The sequence below is a fragment of the Hylobates moloch genome, unplaced genomic scaffold, assembly GCF_009828535.3.
Source record: "Hylobates moloch isolate HMO894 unplaced genomic scaffold, HMol_V3 SCAFFOLD_12, whole genome shotgun sequence".
Lineage (NCBI taxonomy): Eukaryota > Metazoa > Chordata > Mammalia > Primates > Hylobatidae > Hylobates > Hylobates moloch.
Window position 1 is genome coordinate 35,683,915 of NW_026652287.1, and position 15,165 is coordinate 35,699,079.

Below are 15,165 nucleotides of genomic sequence, written 5' to 3' on the forward strand. Positions count from 1 at the left end.
TCAGACTATCACATGGGGAGAAACCTTGGACAATACCTGGCTTTCCTAGGCAGAGGTCCCTGCGGCCTTCTGCAGTTTTTGTGTCACTGGGTACTTGAGATTAGGGAGTGGTGATGACTCTTAAGGAGCATGCTGCCTTCAAGCATCTGTTTAACAAAGCACATCTTGCACAGCCCTTAATCCATTTAACCCTGAGTTTGACACAGCACATGTTTCAGATAGCACGGGGTTGGGGGTAAGGTTATAGATTAACAGCATCTCAAGGCAGAAGAATTTCTCTTAGTACAGAACAAAATGGAGTCTCCTGTGTCTACTTCTTTCTACACAGACACAGTAACAATCTGATCTCTTTCTTTTCCCCACAGGAAATGAAGTACACTGGGCAGGTGTTCCAGGCTGTGGTTGAAGCTGTGACTGCAACTGGGAATCCCTGGGTGGACCTGGGAATGGATGAGAACTTCTGTCCTCCTCCACCCTGGTCCTCACCTCTTCCACCCCTGCCCTGTCCAAGAGCATAGCAGACACCACCCACCCAGCTCACACATCTTTATTGGCCTGGATGTGCGGTTGCCAAACTGGCTGCCCCTGTCCTGTATCAGCCAGCTGTGGCAATTTCATGCTTATTGCCCGGAGAGGCCAGCTGCCTGCTGGAAGGAGTCAGAAGTCGGTGGATGTCATTGATGCCTTGGAGGCCCCGGTCTGGCGCGAGAGAAATCCACACCTGTGCCTGGAGTTCTCCTTCCCTGACCCTCTGAACCGGCGCTTAAAATGCTGTCCCGCCTGGAACAGGGAGGCCACGTCCAACAGTGCATCCTCAATGTGCTGCCCCAGCCTGTGGGAATCCTGGAAGGAGAACAGGTCAGAGCCAGGGAAAGCTGGGAGATGGGATCCTGGAGGCTGAGAAACAAGAGGGCTGAGGGCCTGGACTCCTGGGTCTGAGGGAGGAGGGGCTGGGAGCCTGGACTCCTGGGTCTGAGGGAGGAGGGGCTGGGAGCCTGGACTCCTGGGTCTGAGGGAGGAGGGGCTGGGGGCCTGGACTCCTGGGTCTGAGGGAGGAGGGGCTGGGGGCCTGGACTCCTGGGTCTGAGGGAGGAGGGGCTGGGGGCCTGGACTCCTGGGTCTGAGGGAGGAGGGGCTGGGGGCCTGGACTCCTGGGTCTGAGGGAGGAGGGGCTGGGGGCCTGGACTCCTGGGTCTGAGGGAGGAGGGGCTGGGAGCCTGGACTCCTGGTTCCTGAGGAAAGAGGGAGTTGGTGGGTATACACGTCTGTCTCACCGTTTTTGTGCTTGATTTTTTGCTGGAGATGTGGAAGGTGACCATGTCATCCCCCATGAAGATATAAGAAACACCATAACCGTGGTCATCAGCCTGAAGTCAGAAAGAGTGAAGGGAAGAAAATAGCTCCGGTCCCCTCCACCCCCACTATCGCAGGAGTACAGGCCCCCAGCCCCCTCTTTCCTCTAGGGGCCAGCGCGCCCCAGTTCTACTCACAGGCCCGAATCCACCGCCCGAGGAAACATAGTCTGGGTAATTGTGGACGTCAAACAGATGCATTTGCTGAACAGGGATCTGGCTGGTGGACAGCTGCCACTGCTCCGAATGGACCTGAGGACAGGAGCCCATCACATGTGCAGGACAGAGAGCTGCAGGGCCGGCCCTTGGCTCCACTTCCCTCCCTGCATCCCTGGCTTTTTCTCACCCGTAAATCCGGGCCTCCTTCTCCCTGACCACGCCCTTCTCCTGGCCTTGCCCTATCTGGCCACGCCCCTCAATCGTCTCACCACCCACGTCCCTCTCCTCTTCTCCCTCGGACCACGCCCGTCCTCTGACCACGCCCTTTCCTCCTATCCCCACCCCACTGACCCTCTCCCCTTTTGTCTGCTCCCGTTGTCCCGTTGCCTCTGCGCCTTCTGCCTTGCCGTCCCCACAACTGACTTCTCTGCATCCTTTGTCAACATCACCCTCCTTTTTTTTTTTTTGAGACAGAGTCTTGCTCTGTCGTCCAGGCTGGAGTGCAGTGGTGCGATCTCAGCTCACTGCAGCCTCCGCCTCCCGGGTTCAAGGGATTCTCTTGCCTCAGCCCTCCCAAGTAGCTGAGATTACAGGTGCCCGTCACCATGCCCAGCTAATTTTTGTATTTCTAGTAGAGACAGGGTTTCGCCAAGTTGGCCAGGCTGGTCTCGAACTCTTGACCTCAAGTGATCCACCTGCCTCGGCTTCCCAAACTGCTGGGATTACAGGCATGAGCCACGCGCGTGGCCTTGATGGGTCCTTTTTCAACATCACCCTCCTTCCCTGAAACCTCTCCCTTCTTCCATGGTCTCCCACTTCCCCCTCTAACCCTTTCCCTGTGCCCCAACCTGGGTCAGGAAGGGCGACTGCAGGTGGAGGAATCGGGACACGATGTACAGCGCAAAGAGGTGGCGGTCGACTCCCTGCCCACTCATGGCTGCCTTCAGCAGAGCCTGGTGCTTGTCCACTGCTACGCGGAACAGGGCGAGGCACTGTGGGTCCTGGGGTCCCCACGGAGGTCACAGGTCATGGAAAGACAGGAAGTTGACTTAGTGCTGGGCCTGCAGCACATCTGGCCTCAACCGAGCTTGCCACGTCCCTGCAAGGTGGGAATATCAACCCCATTTTACAGATAGGGAACTGAGGCTTAGAGAGGGGAAATCATTTGGCCAGGTTCACACAGCCAGGGAGAGCCAGGCGGGTTCCTAGGTGTGTCTGGCCCCAGAGCCCAAACTCCTTCCATGGAAGCACAATACTTTGTAGGTGCGGGGCTAGGTGTAGGGCAAGGGAGCAGAGGTGCGGGGCAGGTGGGATCTGGGCAGAGAGCGTACAGGGAATGGTGCAAAGGAAGGTCACAAGTCACAAAGAGGTTAAATGGGCAGAGTTACGTTGTAAAAATGGAGTTTCGGCCAGGCGCATTGCTCACGCCTGTAATCACAGCACTTTGGGAGTCCGAGGCGGGGAGATCACCTGAGGTCAGGAGTTCGAGACCAGCCTGGCCAACGTGGTGAAACCCTGTCTCTACTAAAAATACAAAAAAAAAAAAAAAAAAATTAGCTGGGCATGGTGGCGGGTGCCTATAATTCCAGCTACTCAGGAGGCTGAGGCATGAGAATCGCTTGAACCTGAGAGGCAGAGGTTGCAGTAAGCCAAGATTGTGCCACTGCACTCCAGCCTGGGCGACAGAGCAAGACTCCATCTCAAGAAAAAAGAAACGGGGTTCCTTCTGGGGCGCTCCCCCAGTGCCCTGTGAGACCACCATGAAAGCAGGTATCACCCTATGCTGGGCTGTCTCCCCCCCATCACTGAGCTCTTTGAAGCCAGAGGCCAGGTCCGATTCATCCCTTGTCCCTTGTGCCCCTCGTGAAGGCTGGCTTCATTGGGTCCCATCGATGTTTGCAAGTGGATGAGTGAGTACACAGAAATGACTGAAGCCTCAAGCGAGGCCTGCACCCACCGTCTTCTCTTTGTCCTCCATGGCCCTCACAAAGTTGCAGGCCTCCCTCGTGCAAGACCGCACGGTCTCCGTCCGGCCTTCCAGGAATAAACGAGTCATGGCCGACTCATAAGTCAGGCAGAATTGACCCCTGTCCTGGGGGACAGGGAGGAGAAGAGGAGTCTGTCAGCTGGGCTCAGGAAATCTTGCAGACTTGACCTATCTCTGTCCAGACCTCCAGCCTCCTCCAGCCAGCCCAACAATGGTTGGGAGAGAGAATTCAAGATGGCCGACCCGCAATGGCAACGACCACAAGGAACTGTGGAGGGGCAGGTCTTGGGGGCTCGGGTGGACTGAGACCCTGAGGGGGCTGTGGTTGGGGAACCCAACTGACCCGGAAGTGGGCCAGTTGCAAGGCGATCTGGATGAAGCTGTCTGAAGAGAGGTGGCAGCGTCGGATGAAGCTCTTGCCAAATAGGGAGAATGGAAAGACGTGGCAGTCGACATTTTCAGACAAGATCTTGGCTCCCCTCAGGGCTAGGGAAATGGAGGAGTGGATCTGCCAGAGGAGGAGGGAAGAGGAGTAGTTGGGGTTACAGATGGGGGTAGGGTGAAAGCCAGGAATAAGGCTGGAAGCGAAGGTGGATGTGGAGTTAAGGTTGCGACAGAATATGGAAATGGGGACAAAGAAGAGAAGAGAATTGAAGGATGAGACTAAAGATGGGGATGGGGCTGGGCATGGTGACGCACATCTGTAATCCCAGCACTTTGGGAGGCCGAGGCGGGCAGATCACCTGAGGTCGGGAGTTCAAGACCAGCCTGACCAACATGATGAAACCCTGTCTCTACTAAAAATACAAAAAAATTAGCCAGGCGTGGTGGCCAATGACTCTAATCCCAGCTACTCAGGAGGCTGAACCAGGAGTTTGCTTGAAGCCAGGAGGCAGAGGGTGCAGTGAGCCGAGATCACGCTGCTCTACTCCAGCCTGGACAATGAGTGGGTGGCTCACACCTGTAATCCCAGCACTTTGGGAGGCCGAGGAGGGCAGATCATGAGGTCAGGAGATCAAGACCAACCTGGCTAACACGGTGAAACCCCGTCTCTACTAAAAATACAAAAAACTAGCTGGCCGTGGTGGCATGTGCCTGTAGTCCCAGCTACTTGGGAGGCTGAGGCAGGAGGATCACTTGAACCCAGGAGGCAGAGGTTGCAGTGAGCTGAGATTGCACCACTGCACTCCAGTCTGGGTACAGAGCAAGACTCCGTCTCAAACCAGGTCATGGCTCATCCTATAATCAAACTTTGGGAGACCATGGATCACCTGAGGTCAGGATTTGAGACCCCGGCCAAATAAAAATACAAAAATTTAGCCGGGCATGTTGGTGGGCACCTGTAACGCCAGCTCCTCAGGAGGCTGAGGCAAGAGAATCGCTTGAACCCAGGAGACGGAGGTTGTGGTGAGCTGAGATCATGCCATTGCACTCCAGCCTGGGTGACAGAGCGGGACTCCATCTCGGAAAAAAAAAAAGATGGGGATAGGGATGGTAGTGTAGACTGGAACAAGATTGCAGTTGGGCCACAGTTGAAGCTGGGGATGGGGATGGGGATGGAGGAGGGACTGAGAGTGGTTTGGGAATAGAACGGGGAAGTGAATTCGAGTTGGGCATGGGTTGTGGTTAGAGGTGGGGTTGTGGCTGAGTACGCAGTGGGGTTGGGGTGGGGTATGGGGTTGAGGTTGCATATGGGATGAGTTGGGCATGGGTTGTCATTGGAGGTGGGGTCGTGGCTGAGTACGGGTTGGTGTTGGGTATGGGGTTAGGGTTTGGTATGGGGTGGAGTTAGGGTGAACATGGGAGTGAATTCAGGTGGTGTTGGGATGGGATTGGGTATGGAGATGGATTTGGAAGGAAAATGGAGTAGGGGTTGGTGCTGGGGTTGGACAGTGGTGGTTTTTGAGTCTGAAACAGGTAAAGATGGGGTTGGGGTTGAGGATGGGATTGGCAGTGGGAGGAGAGTTGGAGTTGGGGCTAGGGATGAGGTTCATGTTGGGGTTTGAGGTTGTGGATGCACTTGGCCTGATTTGGGGGTGGGGGAAGCATGGGTTTCGGGTTGGGGGTAGGAATGGGGTTGGTTTTCGCGTTCAGATTGGGGGTGGGGATGAGTTTGAAGTCAAGGCTAGGAATCTTGGGACTTAGAGGAGAGGCCCAGAAACCCAGCCTCACCTGGTCTGGAAGGTCCCATTGCAGCCGCTGGGGCTGGGGTAGTGTGGGATCCGGGTGCCCCTTGCAGTGGCCGTCTGTTGAGTAGCCCAGCTGAAAGCATTCTGTAGCCAGAGTGAACTGTGGGCAACCAGAGGCTGTTAGAGTCCCTTCCTCCCTATGGACTGAGGCCATCTAACCCGGGACCTCTTTTCATACAGCCCTTTTTCGGGTAGGGGGCAGTCGCTGAGAAACAGAAACCTCTGATATTCACAGACGCGGTCTCAGGTTCATGTTCATCAAGAACAGGACCAATACCAGTGCTCAACTGGCGTTTACTGTCCTTGTACTTCTTTTCTTTTCCTTTTTTGACAGGGTTTTGCTCTGTCATCCAGGCTGGTGTGCAGTGGTGAAATTATAACTCACTGCAGCCTCAAACTCCTGGGCTCAGGCCATCCTCCTGCCTTAGCCTCCGGAGTAGCTGGGACCACAGGCATGTGCCACCATGCCTGGCTAGGTTTTTTTTTTTTTGAATGTTTTTTGTAGACAGGGTCTCATTATGTTGCCCAGGCTGGTCTCAAACTCCTGGGCTCAAGTGATCCTCCTGCCTTGACCTCACAACGTGCTGGGATTACAGGCGTGAGCCACTGCACCCAGCCTGGAGTCATCTTCTTGTTCTGTAACTCCTCACGGTGTGACTCTGGGAAAATCACTTCCCTTCTTTGAGCCCCAGTTACCAACTCATCAAAGGAAGGTCTTTGCCGGGTGACCCTGGGCCAGCCTCTGCCTCTCCCTGAGCCTCAGTTTTTCTTTTTCTTTTCTTTTTTTTTTTTGAGATGTAGTCTTGCTCTGTCGCCAGGCTGGAGTGCAGTGGCACAATGTCAGCTCACTGCAACCTCCACCTCCCGGGTTCATGCGATTCTCATGCCTCAGCCTCCCGAGTAGCTAGGATTACAGGCATACACCACCATGCCTGGCTAATTTTTTTGTATTTTTAGTAGAGACGGGGTTTCACTATGTTGGCTAGGTTGGTCTCGAACTCCTGACTTCATGATCCGCCCGCCTCGGCCTCCCAAAATGCTGGGATTACAGGCATGAACCACCGTGCCCGGCCAAGCCTCAGTTTTTCTTCTGACACTAAGGCGCTGGAGAGGATGGTCTTTGGAGACGGGGCGGGGGTCCCCAGAACCAGGGAGGGCTGGCCACCCTACCTCCCACATGTGTCCTGAGATGGGGCAGTCGGCCCAGGAGTGCTCCATGCTGAGGCCCAGCTTCCCATTAGAGAAGACGATTAGGGTGAAGGATTTGTCAAACCAGCTGTTGGGGAAGAGTTCAGATGGGTTACCAAGAGCGAGGAGCAGGGGGACCTCAGAGTGCTTTCTGTGGGACTTGAGGGGGTTGTCTAGATGGGCAGATGTAGGAATCCATTGGGGTGCTGGTATGGGGATCTCTAGGACCATTGGGGGTCCCCAGTAGTGGCCCTGGAGGTCTCCAAGACATGTCTGGGATTCAGAGTTTGGAGATTTGTTGTTTTTTTTTTTTTTTTGAGATGGAGTTTCATTCTTGTTGCCCAGGCTGGAGTGCAGTGGCGCGATCTTGGCTCACGGCAACCTCCGCCTCCCAAGTAGCTGAGGGTTCAAGTGATTCTCCCGCCTCAGCCTCCCAAGGAGTTGGGATCACAAGCATGCACCACCATGCCCAGCTAATTTTTGCATTTTTAGTGGAGATGGGGTTTCACCACATTGGCCAGGCTGGTCTCGAACTCCTGACCTCAGGTGATCTGCCCCTCTCAGCCTCCTAAAGTGCTGAGATTACAGGCGTGAGCCACCATGCCCAGTCTGGAGTTTGGAGATTTTTAGGGAACTTGCTGAGGAAGGTTCAAGGCTTTTGGGGGTGCTGGGAGGTCAGCGGGACCCCCCTGGGGCCTAGGAATTCAGTGATGCCTGCCAGGCTTGAGAATCTCTAGGTCTGGAAGTCTGGGTCTGGGGCCATGGATTTGGGGTGCCTGCATTAAGGCCTGAGGATTGAATGGTTCAAATTCTGAGGCTGAGGTTGCCAAGTCTGGGGTCCCTGGGCCTAGGGGTCCTGGGTTTGGTGGTCCTCAGATCTGGGGTCTCTGGGTCTGTGATGCTGAGTTCTCTGGGTCTGAGGGTCCAGCTCAGGGGTTTGAGAGTCTCAGATTTGGGGGTCACTGGGTCTGGGTTATAGGTCTTGGGTCCCAGGTCGAGGGGTTCCCCAGGTCAGAGGTCTCCAGGTCCCAAGGCACTGGGTCTGGGGTCCTCAGCTCTATGCAGCCCCTGGTCCGCAGACTCTGCAGGTGTGGGCTCCAGGGTCTGGCTGTCTGCCATCGGGGGTCTTAGGTCTGATACTGGATTCTCGGGTGCCACATCTGGGGGCCCCATCCCAAGACTCACTCACCGGTCATGGCCCCGGCCAGCCAGCAGAGCATGGGCGTAGGCATCCAACGACGCTGCCGGGTCCTCCCTGGTGAGCCCTGCGGGCTCAGCATCCAGTGACACAAAGAAAGCGGCCCCTTCCACCGCCTCCAGGGCCTCCGCTGCCTGGGTCTTCAGGGATGTCCGCACCTGGGCCCACGTGCCCCTGGAGGGCCCGGGATGTGCCTGAGTCCATCCTGCCCAGCCGCCACCTGGCCCCACCCTGCCCTTCCACAGCCTCAGGACACTGGCAGTCTCTGACAGCCCTGACCCCTAACTCCCGACCCTTACCTGGGAGCAGCGGTCAGAGCGGCCAGATGTTCCTCGTGGGGGCAGGCTGGTGAGGGATCATCCAGGATTCTCTGAAACTGCTGCTCCAGGGCCCTCGGGGAAAGCAGGCTGTTTCGGGAGTGGGTCCCCACGCGGAAGAATCGGCCCCGGTGGAAGACAGCCACGTGTTGGCTGTCATGGAGGTGGCGGATGTAGTCTAGGGGTGGCATTGGCAGAAGCATGGGGGCAGGAAGGCCAGACACATAAAAATAGTGACCATTTATTATATACTTCTTAGGTGTCGTCAGTTGTTCAAAGTACCCTAGTAATCATCAGCACCCTAGGACTTTACTTAGTTTTTGGAGACAAAGTCTCGTTCTGTCGCCAGGCTGGAGTGCAGTGGTGACATCTCAGCTCACTGCAGCCTCAACCTCCCGGGCTCAGGTGATCCTCCCACTTCAGGCTACCGAGTAACTGGGGCCACAGGCGCATATCACCATGCCTGGCTAATTTTTAAATTTTGTATATAGACCAGATCTCACTACATTGCCCTAGGCTGGTCTCGAACTCCTGGCCTAAGCAATCGTCCACCTCGGCCCCACAGGGTGCTGGGATTACAGGCATGAGTCACTGCGCCCGACCCCTAGGTACAATTATTATTCCACTTTAGTGGAAGCTGAGGCTCAGAGAGTGTAATAACGTGCAGAAGATCACACAGCAAGGAAGCAATAGTTCCCAGCTCAGGCAGGCGGACTCCAGAAAACATGCTCTTAGCCACTATAGTGTTCTGCCTCCATCAGTGGGGACAGGAGAGGGTCTCACCTTTTTGGACCCCTGGAATCCGCGTAGTGTTGAAGATCCTCTCGTACTGGGCAGAGCATAAGGGGCGCATTCCCATCAGCAAAGTCTGCAGGAAACCGTGGGCTGTGAGCTGCCTTCCAGGACCCACGTGGCCCAAAGGCCACAGGACCACACCTCCATCCCCAGCCCACTGGGGCCCTCTTACCGGGGGTATCTCCTGTCGGTTCAGGCGGTGGCGGTACAGGAGGAGGGCGTGGACGGCATTCCCAGCGCGAGCTGCCTGCAGAGGCGTGGGTGTGACATACAGGAAGTCCTGGGGACCAGGAAAGGGGATGGCAAAACACCCGGGGTCAGGTTTGCCCCGATGGAGCCACTGACCCAAATACAGGTCCTGACCCCAAAAGAGGGTGGAATGATGAATCGCAGACGGTGCGTCTAGATCCAGGTCACTGAGCATGACCGTCACATTCCACCCAGGTACCCCAACCCTAGACCTGGGGCCTATGAACCTCACCCCTCCCCTTCTCACCATCATGTAATAGTTGCTGTTCACCATCAGCGGATTTCGGGAGCGCAGGTACACGAATTCCTCCCACCAGTCACTGACCTAGGAGCGGGGTGGGGAGACACACAATGAGGGGCTGGGGCCTTGTTGGGGGAGGGACAGTAGGACAGGGAGGGCCCCAGATGTTCTTGTGTCAGGCAGGGAGGATAGAGCCAAAGAAGTCAGCCACCATAGTCAGTAACTAGCAATCACCTAGAAATCCATCCATGGGGGATCAGTTAGCGAAACCCTGTTACACTCCGACAGTGGAATATTACATAGCTGGTGGAAAGAACAAGGTACAGCTAGGCGCGGTGGCTCCCGCCTGTAATCCCAGCACTTTGGGAGGCTAAGTGGGTGGATCACCTGAGGTCAGGAGTTCGAGACCAGCCTGGCCAACATGATGAAACCCTGTCTCTACTAAAAATACAAACATTAGCCAGGCGTGGTGGTGCACACCTGTAATCCCGGCTGCTAGGTAGCCTGAGGCAGAAGAATCGCTTGAATCCGGGAGGCGGAGGTTGCAATGAGCTGAGATCGCACCATTGCACTCCAGCCTGGGCAAGGAGTGAAACTCAGTCCCCCAAAAATAGAAAAACAGAACATAAATGTAAAATTTATAAAACAATAAATATGTGAAATAATATATATATGTGTAAATACGTGAAAATTGTGGCCTTGCCAATACCATGATAAAATTCAAACAAAAACACAGAAGAAAGCACTGTGTCACAGTTTAGCTGCTCTTGGAGGGTTTTTTGTTGTTGTTGTTGTACATAAAAAAAATGGTGTGTGTATCACTGGCAGTTGGCTTGGAGGTACAATAAAATATACAGGCCGGGTGCAGTGGCTCACGCCTGTTATCCCAGCATTTTGGGAGGCTGAGGTGGGAGGATAGCTTGAGCCTAGGAGTTTGAGACCAGCCTGTGCAACATAGCAAGACCCCATGTCTATGAAAAAGTTTAAAAATTAGCCGGGCTTAGGGGCACATGCCTGTAGTCCCAGCTACTGAGGAGGCTGAGATGGGAGGATGGCTTGAGCCTGGGAGGTCAAGGCTGCAGTGAGCTTTGATCACGCCACTGCACTACAGCCTGGGTGACAGAGTGAGACCCCTTCCAAGAAAGAAAAAGGAAAGAGAGAGAGAGAAGGAAGGAAGGGAGGGAGGAGGGAGGGAGGAGAGAGAGAGAGAAAGAGAGGGAGGGAGGGAGGGGGAGAGAGAAAAAGAAAGATAGAGAAAGAAAGAGGCCAGGCACGGTGGCTCAAGCCTGTAAATCCCAATACTTTGGGAATCCGAGGCAGGCGGATCACGAGGTCAGGAGATCGAGACCATCCTGGCTAACACGGTGAAACCCCATCTCTACTAAAAATACAAAAATACAAAAAAAAGGCCAGGCGCGGTGGCTCACGCCTGTAATGCCAGCACTTTGGGAGGCCAAGGCGGGCAGATCACTAGGTCAGGAGATCAAGACCATGGTGAAACTCGGTCTCTACTAAAAATACAAAAAAAAAATTAGCCGGGCGTGGTGGTGGGTGCCTGTAGTCCCAGCTATTCGTGAGGCTGAGGCAGGAGAATGGCGTGAACTCAGGAGGCGGAGCTTGCAGTGCGCGGAGATCGCGCCACTGCACTCCAGCCTGGGGGACAGAGCAAGACTCTGTCTCAAAACAAACAAAGAAACTTCCAGGTGGGAGGCTGAGGCAGGAGAAGTGAACTGGAGGTGGACTTGCTGACTGAGATGGTCCATCACTACACCTGGCAAGGAAGGAAGGAGTCAGAAATAAAAAGGAAGGAAGGAAAGAAGGTAGGAAAGGAGGGAAGGAAGGGAAGAAAGAAATGTGTGTGTGTGTGTGTGTGTGTGTAAGCAGAATCTTGTCCGAAAGTGTGAAGAAAAAAATATTTAACCAGAAAAGCAAGGCCCGCATTCCCTTCTACTTCTCCAGATATTTCGTCCCCTTCATTGGGTTTCACCAACTGAGCCTTCCATATCGCTGCCCCGTGGGGATCTGCCGCAGACCCTCCTCCCTTCCCCTCTCACTCTCACCACAGCTTTTCTCATTCGAGCCCAGCGTCTCAATGACCTACGATGGTAGGTCTCACCATGGTAGCTTCCTCTGCAGCCTTCCGCCCCCTAGTCTTTCCCCCACACCAAAGTTGACCCTGCCCCTTCCCTGCTCCAAACCCTCCCATGGCTCCCTAGTACCCCCAGGAAAGAGTCCAGGATCCTCAGTCTGGAGTTCAGGCTTCTCCCACCACTCCTCACCATTCAACTCCTTTGGTTTTGTCTTTGTTTGTTTGTTTGAGACAGAGTGTCGCTCTGTGGCCCAGGCCGAAGTGCAGTGGCGTGATCTCAGTTCAGTGCCACCTCTGCCTCCTGGGTTCAAGCAGTCCTCTTGCCTCAGCCTCCCGAGCAGCTTGGATTATAGGTGCATGCGCCACCACGCCCGGCTAATTTTTGTATTTTTAGTAGAGACAGGGTTTCACCATGTTTGCCAGGCTCGTCTTGAACTCTTGACCTCACGTGATCTGCCTGCCTTGGCCTCCCAACCTGCTGGCATTACAGGTGTGAGACACTGCGCCAGGCCTAAGTCCTGGAATTCTGGTTCAAACTTTGGAAGATCAAGGGTGAAGTTCAGAATATTGGAGCATCTATACCCCAAACTTCAAAATTAAATATAGAGAGAGAGCGTATGGCTGGGCGCGGTGGCTCACGCTTGTAATCTCAGCACTTTGGGAGGCCGAGGCGGGCGGATCACGAGGTCAGGAGATCGAGACCACAGTGAAACCCCGTCTCCACTAAAAATACAAAAAATTAGCCGGGCGTGGTGGCGGGCGCCTGTAGTCCCAGCTACTCGGAGAGGCTGAGGCAGGAGAACGGCGTGAACCCGGGAGGCGGAGCTTGCAGTGAGCCGAGATTGCGCCACTGCACTCCAGCCTGGGCGACAGAGCGAGACTCCGTCTCAAAAAAAATATATATATATATAAATGTTGAGGTTAGGGTATAGATGTATGTGAGCGGGGCTCAGTGTATTGACCCTTGGGGGCCGGGGGCGTGTGGGTTGTGGGCGTGTCGTGGGGCGGGGCGTATAACTCGCAAGTTTAGCAGGGCGAGCTCACAACCTTAGCCTTTCAGGTGGGGCGTTGGTGGCAGTGGCGGGACTCACATAATTGGACGCCCACCAGGACTTGAGCCGCAGGTACCACTGCAGCAGCGACGCCTGCAGCCTCAGGAATTCCTGTGCCAGGACCGCGGTCCAGTCGAAGTCCTCGTCGGAGAGGACCGGCCGGACCGACTCCAGGTACTAAAGGGGAGAAGACGGCAGGTCACGCCTCCGGCCCGCCCCTGCCGCCCCATCCCGTCTGCGCGCTCCCGGGCCCACCTTGCGCACGGTGTCCTGCACAGAGGGCACGGGCTGGCGTGGCAGGGAGCGCTGGTAACTGAACAACATCGGGTGGCGGCCGGAGAAGATGCGGACCAGGGCCTGGGGAGGAGGAGTTACCGGGTCATTAACCCCTCACCGGGGCCAGGGAGTTGAGGGGGGCAGGGGTCGACAGTGGGACCGAAACCCAAAGAAAAGGACACAGAGACTTAAGAGCATCAGAGACCCCAAGAGAGAAGGGAACAGAGACCCAGAGACAGGGGACAGAGACTCAGAGAGAGGGGGACAGAGACGCAGAGAGAGAGGGGACAGAGACCCAGAGAGAGGGGGACAGAGATGCAGAGAGAGAAGGGAACAGAGACCCAGAGCCAGGGGACAGAGACTCAGAGAGAGGGGGACAGAGACGCAGAGAGAGAGGGGACAGAGACCCAGAGAGAGGGGGACAGAGATGCAGAGAGAGAGGGGAACAGAGACCCAGAGAGAGAGGGGGGCAGAGACCCAGAGAGAGGGGGGCAGAAGAGGGGGGACAGAGACCCGGAAAGAGGGGGGCAGGAACCAGAGAGGGGGACAGAGACCCAGAGAGAGGGGACGAGACCCGGGGAAAGAGATCCCAGAGAGAGAGGGGGACGGAGACCCAGAGAGAGGGGAATAGATAAGTGGGTCCCAGGAGAGCCTGAGCAGGGCCATGCCCCTCCCATACCAGCCAGGTCTTGGTGGGGGAGGACATGGCTCCGTGGGGCTCAAGAAGCCAGCCGTGGTAGGATAGAAGCAGCCTCAGGGCCACGTGCAGTGTGAAGATCAGGGCTCCCCACAAACACGAGGCAAACAGCGCGGCTGCCAGGACCCCCCGGAGCCCGTGGTGTTGTCCACCCCTGCGGGGAGAGAAACAGAGGCTGGGCCTGGGTCTTCTGGCCTCAGAACCTCCCTCCCTTCCAGCCCCCTCCAGCCGCTGCGCTGACCTTTTGGCTGTCAGACAGAGAAACCCATTTTTGTCATTTTAGTAGGTGTGAGTTCTGTCACCCCCTCCAGCCCCCTCCCACTGTGGCAGCACCAAGCTTCCAAAGTCACTTTCCATGGAAGTTGGTAGGTGTTTAATAAATGACAGCCATTATTTCTATTGAGGGGACACTTTTTCCTCCCAGCTATCACTATTCTAAGGCAATAGTTCTGAAACTGTGGTTCCTGGGAGCACTGCCTGGGAGCTTGTTCGAAATGCATATTCCTGGGCCCCTTTGAGACCTAACAAGCCAGAATCTCTCGGGGTGGGGTCCAGCAATCAGCGTTTTTTTGTTTTGTTTTGTTTTGTTTTGTTTTGTTTTTGGGATGGAGTCTTGCTCTGTCGCCCAGGCTGGAGTGCTGTGGCGCTATCTTGCCTCGCTGTAAGCTCCACCTGCCGGGTTCACGCCATTCCCCTGCCTCCAGAGTAGCTGGGAATACAGGTGCCCGCCACCACGCCTGGCTATTTTTTGTATTTTTAGTAGAGATGAGGTTTCACCGTGTTAGCCATGATGGTCTTGATCTCCTGACCTCGTGATCCGCCTGCTTCGGCCTCCTAAAGTGCTGGGATTACAGGCATGAGTCACCGCACCCGGCATGTTTTGTTTTTGAGATGGAGTTTCACTCTGTCGCCCAGGCTGGAGTGCAGTAGCACGATTTCGGCTCACTGCAACCTCCATCTCCCGGGTTCAAGCAATTCTCCTACTTCAGCCTCCCGAGTAGCGGGGACTACAGGCGCCTACCACCACGTCCAGCTAATTTTTGCATTTTTAGTAGAGACAGGGTTCGCCACATTGGCCAGGCGGGTCTCGAACTCCTGACCTTAGGTGATCTGCCCACCTGGGCCTCCAAAAGTGCTGAGATTACAGGTGTGAGCCACAGCGACCGGCCGTAGTCAGCGTTTTAACAGCCTATCCAGGTGATTCCAATACAAGCTTAAATTTAGGAAAAGCTGGTATAAAGCTACATTAAATCAACACGTTTGTTTGCAAAGTTTGCAAATGTCACCTGGAGGACTTGGGTCAAATCACTTTCCCTCTGTAGACTGAGTAAATCTAGCGTTCCGGGAGTTTTTTTTTTTTTTTTTTTTTTTTTTTT

At 55.2% G+C, this 15,165-nt stretch overlaps 1 protein-coding gene across 1 annotated transcript; it reads right to left on the bottom strand.

The window, feature by feature from the left end:
• Positions 1 to 351: 351 nt before the first annotated feature.
• CPT1C (carnitine palmitoyltransferase 1C) lies at positions 352 to 14,059 on the bottom strand (the record flags this gene model as incomplete). The annotated part of the gene is made up of 16 exons (XM_032761970.2): positions 352 to 843; positions 1,275 to 1,367; positions 1,491 to 1,604; positions 2,360 to 2,512; positions 3,469 to 3,603; positions 3,842 to 4,006; positions 5,671 to 5,787; positions 6,858 to 6,963; positions 8,065 to 8,247; positions 8,373 to 8,568; positions 9,174 to 9,258; positions 9,358 to 9,465; positions 9,682 to 9,759; positions 12,856 to 12,993; positions 13,072 to 13,173; positions 13,772 to 14,059. Coding segments are annotated over 16 exons (2,247 nt in total), but the record flags the coding sequence as incomplete, so codon positions are not given.
• Positions 14,060 to 15,165: the final 1,106 nt, after the last annotated feature.